The sequence below is a fragment of the Suillus bovinus genome, assembly GCF_016758785.1.
Source record: "Suillus bovinus strain UH-Sbo-P2 chromosome Unknown EDB93scaffold_166, whole genome shotgun sequence".
NCBI classification, from domain to species: Eukaryota; Fungi; Basidiomycota; class Agaricomycetes; order Boletales; family Suillaceae; genus Suillus; species Suillus bovinus.
The window spans coordinates 29945-43334 of NW_024542222.1; the positions used below are offsets into that span (position 1 = coordinate 29945).

General features: G+C 41.3%; 2 protein-coding genes across 2 annotated transcripts; both read left to right on the forward strand.

Moving 5' to 3' along the window:
• Positions 1-8313: 8313 nt before the first annotated feature.
• On the forward strand, positions 8314-9015 carry EDB93DRAFT_1067531 (Endonuclease/exonuclease/phosphatase; the record flags this gene model as incomplete). The annotated part of the gene is made up of 1 exon (XM_041444927.1): positions 8314-9015. A coding segment is annotated over one exon (702 nt), but the record flags the coding sequence as incomplete, so codon positions are not given.
• A 3062-nt stretch (positions 9016-12077) lies between these two features.
• On the forward strand, positions 12078-12506 carry EDB93DRAFT_1096763 (uncharacterized protein; the record flags this gene model as incomplete). Its single annotated transcript, XM_041446816.1, has 1 exon — positions 12078-12506. The coding sequence occupies one exon, from the start codon at positions 12078-12080 to the stop codon at positions 12504-12506; it is 429 nt and encodes a 142-aa protein (XP_041300902.1).
• Between the last annotated feature and the right edge of the window lie 884 nt (positions 12507-13390).

The following is a 13390-nucleotide window of genomic DNA, read 5'->3' on the forward strand; positions in this document are numbered from 1 at the left end:
TCAGCTCATTACATGAAACCTGCACACCTAGCAGCGCTTAGCTATTTTACTTATACCCCTCTATTACTTATGTTCTGGGTTGATTTTTCGCCTACTTTCTCTGTGTCCTTAGATACAAGGGAATTTTACTTGTTGATTGCAGTGACCATCTAAGTCTTGTGCACTGGTTGTCCGCCTTCACCTTAACATCAGCCCACCTTAGTTGGGGTGTTATTAGTTGTCTTGCCTCCTCTCTCTTTCGCCTTGTTCACTCATTTGTACTTTGCTCTTGCTCATGCGCACTACCTTCATGTTGCACATCTCGCCTTTCACCTTTTGCACTCATACATCCGTATATTGTTCGTCACATTGCTCTCGCCTCGTGCTTCGTGCATCCTATAGTCCTATTACCCTAGTATTAGTTTGGTGTCCCTCTTTTTATAAGAGAGGTTTCCCTTTACCTAGACAGCTGCCCTTGGGTCAACATTTCACTCGCGCCTGGGTCTATCTGTGTTTGCTTAGCTTAGCACCAACTTTTCCCACAGTTTAGATTCCTCATCTTCAGCGGCCCACAGATTGAATATAAAATTAATATCGCCCCCCGACATCTGGTTGCGATGGTAGAGGAAGTCTGCAACTTCAAAATCAACTCAATTAGCATATGGTGTCCAGTTGTCTGGTCCATGATTTGAAGGACATGGTGGAGAGGGCATCACTGACGAGGGCTGATGGACTCAGACCAAGTAGCAAACAAGCAGAACGAGAATGCAATGGTGAAGACTGACTACTACATGCACAGACTATATGTATGTGGGTGCCTCAAGGCCCTGACAAGACCCCTGGCACCCCCACAAGACTCCTAGGAGCCAAACCTCCCTACTACAACAGAGGTGGCAGAGTATCTGGGGGTATGTCATCTCCATGTTCATCGCAAATTCTCCCTTCATAGAGAAGAGTATATGAGCACAAGTTTGAATAAGCATCAAGTGAAATTAACATGCACCATTGATATTAGGATGATATGTTCTGATAACACCAGGAACTTGAAGAGGAACACTACCATCTCAACTTGCCTCTCCAATGGGACTAGTGCCACTTGAAGGACATTGATCTGAGCCATTCACATTTGCCTCATTGGCAGCATCATCATGAAAGCCATATCTACATCCATCTGATTTTGGTAAGTCAAACTCCATTTGATTATCGTAGCCTGCACTAGTTCATCCTACTGTACATATTCCCTAGATGGGCCTACCCCCATCCACCATTGTCAAGGATATATATAACATTGGCATAGATGGGCCCACCCACCTCCATCAGAAATAATATCCCTCCTAGCCCATCTGTCAACATCAAGGATATACATAACATTGGCCCATAGTCTGCTGGCCCATCTTATACAGGATATTATGTAGGTCAGGTGACCTGTATAATATGTAGATGGTCACTGTAGTATGTATTGGCAGAGTCACTACTAGCTCTGGTATCAGAGAGGGTATGGACGCTGGTATTTAACACTAATGCTGATGAGGGCCTATCATCAGAAACTGGGTGCTCCAGATACTTTACATCCCTGGCAGATGCCTGGTATCATGTCAGGTAACAGCTATGAGTTGTACTTCCTCCTGCAACCTCAATAGAGTTCTGCATGTGGTCCCACAAGAGAGGGAAGGTAATGTCAGATGCTTCCAACATTGCAGTATTATAGCTGGGGTCTATCTGCTTGCAAAGAGTGATCAGATAGTCTTTCAACTAGTTAGTACTAATGAAACCTGGATAATGAATACAAGTACTCCACATGTTGTATGATTTCCACTCTGCAGGCTAATGTTGATAAGGGTATCACCCCCTATCCAGACTCAAACTTCAACAGATGCTAGACTGAACCATGAGTGGTTTGCTACAACAATAAGGTCCTCTGGTAGTAAATCATCCTTCTGAAGAACAAGGAATAACTCAAAAAAATGAGCTGGTTTTTCACAGCATAGTGTGTTCCATGTAGTGGATGAGTATTCAGGTGACTTGTAGGTTGAAGCTTCAGCAATGAGAGCCAGAATCACAATGACTGTTTCTGGTTTGGCGATAATTTCTTTCTGAAGTTTCTCTATAATATTGGCAGCACCCTAAGTAAATGCAGATTTGACGAGGATAGATGTGACCTCTTTGATGGGTTTGCAACAGGGCCCTGCAGTGAAGGTGATGAGAAGATCAGGAATGGCAGAGAGATATTTGGTTTTTATAATTCCATTAAAAAATACAGAGATATCTACAAGCTGGCAATTGAAATGAAGGTTATCCAGAAATATATCAAACCATTAGTGATAAGACATGATCAGTGACATTGATCTGTAATATACCAAGGTCTCTGTTCTAAGGTCTTGCTCTGATCAACTATGTGCAATAGTATCTGAATATCTCCTGGGCAAATATCAAAAAAATTCTGAAATAATAATCAGGCCTGTACATTGCTCATTGATCTGGAAGTGGCATATGGCGATCTCTTGATCAGGGTTGGATAAGAACTCTAGGACTCTGTTGCATTGACCTTGAAAATATTGATCAGTGATAAGCACTAAAGTGAGTTGGTTTATTAAATATACCTGTAATAGGTGTGTCAGTATTGGTGGCTTCACATAGAAGGCTATCCAAATAATCCAATCACTCTGACAATGAGTTGATGATAGCTGGAGTCATGCACAGTGTATTCCCCAGGATTTCTTCTACTCCACACAAGGGAGGTTTAGTATCTGGTTGAGCAGAAAAATTGTGTTTTGCTAGAGAATCTTCGCCTCTTTCAAATCGCCAGAAAATGGTGAGGATGGTGTTGATGTGTCATATCCCGTGTTCCGGACACGGATGTATCACACACATCATTTCTGGATATCCGGATCCGACTGACTTCTATCTATGTCCAGATCCGACCCTGCGTCTAACTTCTGTGCCTAATCCCTTTGTATGTTCCTATTCCAGTTAGACTATATTATTTTCCATACCTCATTTCACTTCTGCCTTTATTTTCCTCTGTTCTCATCTCCGGTTTCATTTACTATATTCGATAGACTAGTGTTTGACTTTTCTATAACCTCCGTCCACAGCCTCGCATAGCTTCAGACTGCGCTGGCTTGTCCTCTGTTAAGTCCTCCATAGTATATAAACCCTGTAGAATCTATGTACATCTTTAGTTCGAATATTATCTTAGACTCTGCTCATTCTCCCCTCCGTTTGACTTGAGTTATTCTCTCGTCGACCTCCGCTAGTCTTAGGGTTGATCCCGATAGACTTATCACCTCCACCTCTACCTTTGGTAGTCCTCCACTGTTTCCTTTCTAGTTCAGACATCATCCGGATTAGTCTTATCACCTGTTCCCGAACGTCCGCCAGAATTCCCGCACATTGGACAATCAGAATCTGGACATCGTCCATTAGCCTTCGGAAGTTAGGGGCATGTACTCAGGTAAGGGGCGCAGTGCACGAGCTGAAGCCAAGCCCTTCGGATTAAACCCTTGAGCATGATCTTAACATGATGTGGCTTTCACCTAGGGTTTGTATTCAGGCTTAATGGTCTTTGCTTGGTGCAAGGAGTGGCTTTGCCTAGTGCTCCCCTTGAGTATAACAGGAGGATTGTCAATGACAACTCTCGAAGACATGTTGCTATCCGAAGTTCACAGACTGAATGAGGTCAAGAAGTCACAACATAACCTCATGGCCCACCTAGACACAGGAAGTAAGTGTTACGACTTGGATGGTATCTGTTGGCGACGCTCAAACAGAGCTTGTGTCGTCAACGGTCTGTGGACGTCCTTGGGCTAGCCCAAGGTTAGGGGTCGTACTTGGCGTGTCTTCGGCAAGTACGATTTGACGCCTATGTCCAAATCGGGTAGCTTATGTCACGCGGGTGCGAGACGATAAGCTATATCGGCCTAGGCTTACGACACCCGAAGGTTAATCGTAAGGATCGTCGTTAATTAGAAGGGCAGAAGCCCGACTAGTTAACAGGGGCTTTGCTTGTCGACGAAGTCGATGAGTAAAGATCGAGACTATAGGCTTATCCGCGAAGAGCAGATAAGAAGATAGAATATAGACTGCTGGCGAGGCAGAAGGATCACTCTGGTGAGAGTAGGAGGTCAAGAACCAAGTAGATTCAAGTTAGGGAATATGGTACATGGTAGCGAGTTTATATAGAGGACAGGAAACGTATTAGTGGATGATAACTCGTACTACCGGGAGAGGCAATCGGTAAAGGGTAAGACCATAATAGGAAGGCACGTTCAGTCTGGGTAGAACGTGCTAGATAAGAAAGTGAGTCAAAGATCGAAATAAGAAGTGAAACGTGCAAAGGCACGATCGTGCAGCTGCGGATCTAAGTATAAGTTGCATGTGCGACTGCGCACCGAGTCAGAGATCATAAAAGGGAACAGGGTAAAGGGGATGCGTCGTGCATCATATCATAGGTTACCGTCCGGACGGTAAGGGCAAGGGACTGTCCGCAGGATCAGTCAGGTGGTGAAACGGAGCATGGGTATGCTTCGTCAGCGAAAGGATCCGGCCAAATGTACTGGCTTTGCTGAAGCAACAGGTAGAGGGCGAAAGGGAATGCGAGGATGACGAGGATGACAAGGGTAAGGTCGGGGTAAGGGTATGATGCGAGGGCTGATACGAGGAGGATCAGGAGAAAAATAGTAGGGGCCCAAGCGTCTAGATGTTCTTGTAACAGTAAGCTTAGCTAATGATATCTTATGTGGCAGTTACTGTGTAGTTTGATATCATTAATTATTGATGTTTGATAGTGAATATTTGTTTTGACTGGGTAAATGAATATATTACTTGAGGCAGGAGAACCAATGAGAAACTCAAGTTTGAGTGTGAAAAATTTGAAAAATCAAGATGTGTTCAAATTTTACTACATTTATTCTCCTATATTGACAACAGTCCATGAAACTAATGGGACTAGTACACACAAAGATAAGGCTGTGAGTAGTTAATGTTCAATGTTCGATGTTCATTGAATGGTAGAAAATGTTTGTTGTTAACAGTTGACCGACTTAAAACTATGAACTGCAGCTTAACTGCCAAATCAGGAATTGTGACTTCTAGAAGGTCCGACTTTTTGTCAGTCTGGCTAAGCTGGGCTACTAGTTATGGCTTGAGCTGGCGGCAAGTCAGAGTCACGGCAATACTATCATTAACATCCATGGAGATTTTAAGGCATAATTGTGCAAAAATAGATAATAGAGTTTGGCCTGGCAACTAGTGGTTGAGGTTGAATGCTTGATCAGCATGTTGAACACAGCAAAACATGCTGTCATAATCAAGAGCTGACACCACCATGAGACTTAACTTCACAAATGGATAAAACTAACCTTCAACTGTTGTGTCATTGTTATATTTGGCCAAGAATTGTTGCTGACATGTTGATATATTCATGAATGGAAGCATTGCTGAATCAGTTCATTTCTCTTTTATAGGGGACTTTGATCCTCCAGAAAGGGTGATATCGCCATTCTGATCCTTGTATGCTCACTTCTCCACAATCATCAGGACAATGCATGCCATACAATCTTGTACTCCAATGCCCTTATGTCCCCACCAAAAGTGTCGACATATGCAGCCAAAATCCTGGCTCACAAGAATAGGCCTATAGCGCCTCTGGGTGAACCAGAGCCAGAGATCACAGATGAGCAGCCCTGGTGTAGAGCGAGAATGATATCGAATCCAGTAGTCCACTTCAATTACCAGGCTCCTTATTGCTATATGTGAGACAAGCCCTCTGACAAGATCTTGGAGTTGCCCAATACCATTTGGGCAATTCCCTATAGCGATAATAGGTGTACCCCTAGTTGTCTCCAGACAGTTAGGGAGGCAGCTTTGTTCCTTGAACCCCAGATGGCTTCTCTGGAAGCTGTCTTTCAGACGCACAGTGGGTTCTACCTGCTCAAACTTGAATCCAAGCAGGCCGTTAAGACCTTGCTCGAAGCTAAAGTTGTCTTGAACTATAGGCAGCATAAAGCTGTGTTCTTTTATGAGCACCATCAAGTTCCTAGAGAAAAGTACGTCCTTATCACGGATGGGTTAAAAGTCAAGGACATACAACCTCTAGTGATGGCCCTAGGCGAGCCACTGGAAGAGCTCCTCGTACAGAAACTGAAGTCTAACAACAGTTTCAAAGAGTTCCTCCCAAAAATGACTACAGATTCCATTGCTGTAGGAAAGTGGCAAGAGCTGAAGCACTATCACATAGCTCTTGATTTCTCTGAGGGTCTTGTGAATAGAGATCTCAAGGACGAAGTGGTAGATGCGATATGAGCCTGGGAAAGTAATTGGGGACATGAGTCCTTCAACTGCCTCATGATCCACTTGGACAATGACTCTTCAGGGACAGAGTTCAAACTCCGGTTGCACCCTTTGTGCCTGTTCTGTCATTCTGATGAACACTGGAGGGATTGTTGCAGGTGGAAGAAAGACTATCTGATCCTCAAGGACTGGACTGAGTAGGGACATCGTCGCTTTACCGGGGGGTGCATACTGGGCATGGCAGTTCAACCACTTGATTATATACACGTACTTGTTGGCAGCGTGGATATGTTGGACATTGGACTTTGTATTATCACGTATTAGATGGCGAATTGATGCACATTTCTTGACTCGAAAAACAAGTGAAAGCTTCAAATCATAAGAACAAGAAATATAAGCGAACAAAAACACTTGAATGACAAAAACTAAGACCCCCAATAAACCAAATAAGAATGAACTAAGATGAAAGTCTATAGCATAAATCCTATAAACTTATTGATGAATTATAATACCTTTGCCTTTAAGAAAGGTGAAGGTAAGGAAAGTAAAACTGAGTTGGTTTAGGGCAGGCTTAAAAACCTCCTTAGGTCGACCATAAAGAATAATATCTTTGCCCTTAAGAAAGGCGAAGGTGAGACAAGCAAAAACTGAATTGGTTTAGGGCAGGCTTAAAAACCCCTTAGGTCGACCATAAGGAAACTGCTAATAAAACCCCACAGAAGTCTAATAACGAAACCAAAACAATAAAAACTGACGAACCCTAACAAAAAGTAAGTGCAAAAACTCTTATTAAAAGCCTAAAAGAAAGAACAGAAACCATTACCAAAAATCAAAAATCAAAAAAATAGCTTCACCCTAGATAGTTTAGGGCAGGCTTTTGAACCATAAACAAAAATTGCGAAGTTCAGTAGCATTTTGCTAATGAAAATCATAATCAAACCCCAAACAAAAATCCAAAAACATCGAAAAATACGAACTTCAATAGTGTCTCGCTATTGAAAATCGCAATCGAACCCCAAACAAAAACCCAAAAACGTCGAAAAATACGAACTTCAATAGCAACTCGCTATTGAAAATCACAATCCAACCCCAAACAAAAACCCAAAAAACATCGAAAAATACGAAATTCATTAGCAACTCGCTAGTAAAAATTGTAATTGAACCTCAAACAAAAACCCAAAAATGTCGAAAAATACAAAATTCACTAGAAACTCACTATTGAAAATCATAATCAAACCTCAAATAAAAAACCAAAAATGTCGAAAAATACGAAATTCATTAGCGTTCCACGAACTGAAAATCATAATCAAACCCCAAACAACAAACCAAAACATCGAAAAATACGAAATTCATTAGCGTTTCGCTATTGAAAATTGTAACCAAACCCCAAAACAAAAACCCAAAAACATCGAAAAATACAAAACTCACTAGCGTTCTGCCATTGAAAATTGAAATTAAACCCCAAACAAAAACCAAAAACATCGAAAATAGAATAAAATAAGATAAAATACGAAACACATTAGCATCTCGCTAATAAAAACCGAAAACTCAAATCCAAATAAACCCCAAAAATGTCGAAAAACACTAAGAACCCCACTAGCATCACGCTAGTGAAAAACCCAAAAACAAACTGTCAAAAGACTTGGCTGGCCCCAATAAAAAGGCTAAACTTAATTAATGATGAGCACACCATACACTATTATGAATGTTACCTCGGGCCATCCTGGAGGATCACAGGACGGTAACATTGGGGATTTGGTAACTCCCGCTGTCGCATGTTTGGAGGCGGACAGTGTAAACATTCATGCAAAAGCTCCGAAGCACAGTCTACGTCAGTCAGTTCAAAGCTCTGCACCAGTATGCGAGAACCACCCCAGTTCGCAATACAGCCCCTGTCACTCAACCGGGTCACACGAAGGGCAAAACGATTCACACAAAAACAAAACAAAACACAAAAACACAAAAAAGAAACACAAAGGTATAAAAATCACCTCACTGAACATCAAAGGCAGGTACCTAGAAAACAAAAAATTGAAATACAAAATTCTGTCGACACTAGTCAGACTAAATCAAATAGACATCATAGGTCTACAAGAAACAAAGCTAAACCACAAAGACGAGGAAGAAATAAACCTTGAAAACCCAAAAATAATATTTATCAACAACCCAACCGATAACAACAACACCACCGCAGGAACCGCCTTTGTCATAAACAAGGACAAAGTACAAAACAAAACATGGACGCACACCATAGTAATCCCAGGCAGACTATCTGTCCTAAACTTTAAAAACACTGAATCGCAACAATTCAAAATAATAAACTTATACAGCCCAAATGACCAAACCCCAAAAAAGGCCTTCTATGAAGAAGTCCTGAGATATATATCATCTCAACAATGGACGAACCCCATCCTCATAGGAGACTTTAATATGGTAGAAAAAGCCATAGACAGATACCCAGAACACCCTGATGACAATGGACTAACAAAAATTGTCAACCAAATAATAAACAAATTAGAACTCATCGATGGTTGGAGAGACAAATACACCGAAACAAAAGATTACACATTCACAAAAAGAACCCCTCTTGCCACGGCAAGACTTGATTGTATATACGTTCAAAAACAAATACTCGAAACCACAGAACAATGGAAAATAGATGAATCATGCAACCTGAGTGATCACCGACTAGTCTTGGTAACGATCACACAATCAGGATTGCCAAAACTGCATGAAGGACTGTGGCGTCTAAGCAACATCACAGAACAACTCCCTGCCTTTAAAAAGAGAATACAAAAACTGTTAAAACAAACCTGCAAGTTGATCACCCAATACACAACCAAATACCAATCCTCTAACAAGGAAGAAAGAAAATCCCTAAGAGAACACATAAACCCACAAAAAATCTGGCAAATAACAAAAAATGAAATAAACAAAATCAGCATACAGCTGAATCAAAAGAAAAATACAAAAACTCCTTAAAAAACAAAGAACACATCTTGAGTCATCGACACAAGAAAAAATTGAATCCCTCAGAAAAGCCTTGAACAAATTCCTCTATGACAACATAGAAAAACTCCAATGGGCAGCTAAAGCCAGATACAGCGAAAAAGGCGAAGCCAATACCAAATACTGGTACCAAATGAATAAAGAAACAAAACCAGCCCAACTCATATTGGCGCTCAAAAACAAAGACAGCGAAACACAAAGATCAACAACAGAAATGTCTTTAATAGCCACAGACTACCACCAAAGCCTACAAACTCCCATACCAATGACTGCCCCCCGCAAGGAAGCTATAAGTGAAGTCCTTGAAAAAATCGAAACAAAACTAGATGAGGAACAACAACTCACCTTTGACCAACCACTGTCTAGAGAAGACATAAAAGAAGCCCTCACCCAAGCACAAAATGGAAAATCTCCCAGAAAAGACAGTCTACCCTACGAGTTCTACAAAACATGGGCAAGAGAGGAACTTGAAGGAAAGATGGATATAATAGAAATATTATACGAAGTCTTCCGGGACATATTCATCCATGGAACCAATGACAAAGACTTCACAGTCAGAGTCATGACCCTCCTCTATAAGAAAAAAGATAGAGAAGAAATCGAAAACTACAGACCAATAATGCTACTTAATACAGACTACAAAACTATGACACGGGCGATAGCAAAAAAGCTAGGGAAAGTAGCGCCATCCCTAATACACCCTGACCAAGCCGGCTTTATACCCGGAAGAAGTCTATACGATCACACACACCTAACAACCCTGATGGTAGACTACTGCAAAACAGTAGAAATAAATGGATGCATCATAACCCTAGACCAGGAAAAAGCCTATGACAAAATTGCACACGACTACCTATGGGAAGTTCTCGAAAAATTCGGATTTCCCATGAAATTCGTAAACCTCATAAAAACACTATACTTGGATGTGAGAACGCACGTAATGGTGAATGGCCTGGTCCCAGACCCCATTCAGATAGGAAGAGGAGTAAGACAGGGAGACCCCATGGCCTGTCTCCTATACGACCTCGCTATCGAACCGTTAGCAGCCTCCATCAGATCACACGAAAAACTAAAAGGAATACAAATCCCAAATCACCCTGAACCCACCAAAATCTCAGTCTTTGCGGATGATACCCTCATCTACACCACAGTAGTGGATGACATCAGAGAAATTGATAAAACCATAAACCTATTTTGTCTGGCCTCGACAGCAAAATTCAATGAAGGAAAAACCGAATACCTCCCAATAGGGAAAAAAGAATATAGAATAAATTTAATATCAACAAGAATCATAAATGAATCCTACACCATTCCCCCCGAAAAAACAATAATCCCAGAAGGAGCTTCACTAAGAACGCTGGGAGCATGGGTGGGCAACGGTATAAACCTAGACACACAATGGAAAACCATAATAGAAAAACAAAGAAAAATAATAAACACCTGGAAAGCAAACCGCTTATCCTTCAGAGGAAAAGAACTCATACTGAAATCCCTCATACACTCTAGAGCACTGTTCCTTGCAACAGTGTGCGGAATGCCAAAAAATATTGAAACACAAATAGAAGAAATAACCAAAGAATTCCTATGGGATGGAAAGAAAAAGGGATTAGTGACAATGAACCAAGCCTCCCGAGGCCTAGAAAAAGGAGGACTCGGTATACCAAATATATCGACCCGCCTCAAAGCAATAGAAATCATCTGGCTCAAAAAATGGCTAAACACAGACAACAGACCCACATGGGCAAACCTAACCGACGAAATAATAAAACTCAATGTAACTCCCTCACCAATAATTGACCCAAAAAACAAAATCTCATGGTTACTTCAATCATGGCATGAATCACAAGCCCCCTCGGCTAAAATCCCTAAAACCATAACAAGAATGCTGAAAGTTGCACGAAAGTACAACATAGGAATTGATTTCCTACATGCAAAAAAATCGATAAAAAACATGATGCCAATATGGCATCACCCAGCAATAAAAAATAACTACCCGTGGAACAGAAAAGCCGCACGATGCCTAAGAAACACTCACAAAATTGTGACAACTGAAGACCTAGAAAAATTCACATACTCCAATGATCCTAACACAATCCCCTGTAACGAAATAGACCGATGCTATAACATAGCGACGCTCATTTTGGCGGAACTACCACCAAAATTCCAAACAAAAATGTATGTCCCCCAGGCTGACAACCTGGAACATACCCCAAACAGAATCAAAAAATACCAAAAAACAAAAATAACCAAAGACCCCATAGCATTTAACCCTGCTACACAAAACGAAGCCGAAAACCCATACGAAACAGCCCGCATATTCAGAGAGTCCTTCTCATACAAAGTACGATCCGTCAACGATCGTAGATTAGGACTCCCTCTACCAATAAGAACAGAACCCCACCCAAACCAACGAACACTGTCGGTGTTGCTCTTAGGATCCGAACAAGATCCTGAGATAATAGCCATTCTTATGACTACAACCCCGATCCAAACCATAATTATAAAAAACACAGCTTCTAAAAATATAGAAGACCAAACCCTAACAGGAATAATGTATGCACTAGAACACCTACCGAATGACCACATCACTTTCAGTGACAAAGACCCCCTCAGTACCAAATCAATTACTGAAAAACATAAAAGAATACGAAGATGAAAATTGGCTAAAAATCCCAAACCCCAACACCTGGAAAACTACGCTATCACTCCTCCGACAAAGAGGAGCGAGAACGTCCTTCCAAACATACAATAAAAACCACAACTACCACAAATCGCTCCTCAAAAAAGCGAAAAACACAATGAACCCAACTGAATGGGAACAACCTGAACCCATAAACCATTTTATAAACGAAGGAGCAGCCTTAAAATCGCTCTCCCAAAACAAAGCATACAGAATAATAAACTCCAAAAAAGACAAAAAACAAACACAAAGATTCCTAACAAAATCAAGCATAGAATCCACAATAAAATACTTTAAAAGAAACATGGGACTGGCCATAACCGAGGACAAAATATGGACGTCCCAAAGAAAGAAAAAGATCCCCAAAAACATAAGCGACTTCCTATGGAAGATGACCCACGACGCAGTAAAATGCGGAAAATTCTTCGCCAACATACCTACATGGGCCGACAAACAATTCTGCCCATGTCAAGAAATCGAATCCCCTAAACACATACTATTTGACTGTAGTGAATTCGGCAACACCGAACTATGGTCACTAGTATGAAACACATGGAATAAGATCCACCCAAACAACCCCTTCATAGAACCCAATATCAATGTCCTTAAAGGCATTGGTATAATGAAAATACAAATAAACAAAAACCACAACCAAGCTGCAACAAACCTCTACGTTCACCTCATACTGGAAACAGTATGGGCGATCTGGAAAGCCAGAAATGAACGTAGAATAGCGGAAAAAACAATCACCAAAAAAACACTAAGGGAAAGATGGGCGTCAGCAATAAAAATCCGCATCCTAACAGAGTGGATGCTGACGAACCAACAACCCTTCCTGAAACAGAAACTCGCCAAACACAACTTCGAGGAGTGTTGGCTCAAAAACAATATACTAGGAACCCTACAAGACGACAAAATAAACCTCACAATCCCCACTGATTAAAATAAATAAGACAAATAAACCCTGCGACCCCCACCATCAAATAAATCTCAAAAAATCTCAAGACCCCCACCCACAACAAAAACCAAAAATCCCCACAAACCCCATCAACTGAAAACAAATAAACAAAAGGTGTGGCTTAACCTTACACAAATAAGTTTCTTCTATGAGGCAGCCAGTGCAGGCACAAAATGAAAGGGCTACCGCGCAATACATCCTCCTTCAGCCATATAGAATAACCAACAATCCACCGGTGGAATAACCAATGCAGGGAGTGCAAGTCCGGCGAACGTCCCCTCCTTGTTGAGAGAGCTTAGGCTACATTAGAGGCTGTATGGTATCAAAACCATAATTGACAGAAATGCCAAGATTGAAATTATGTCGCCGCTCCTGCCGTGATATAATGTTCGAACAGCGGTGCGAGAATTGGAGTCAACCAAATCTCTGATTAAATTCCCATGCACATTGAGGTTTTAGTGGGTCGATGAGTA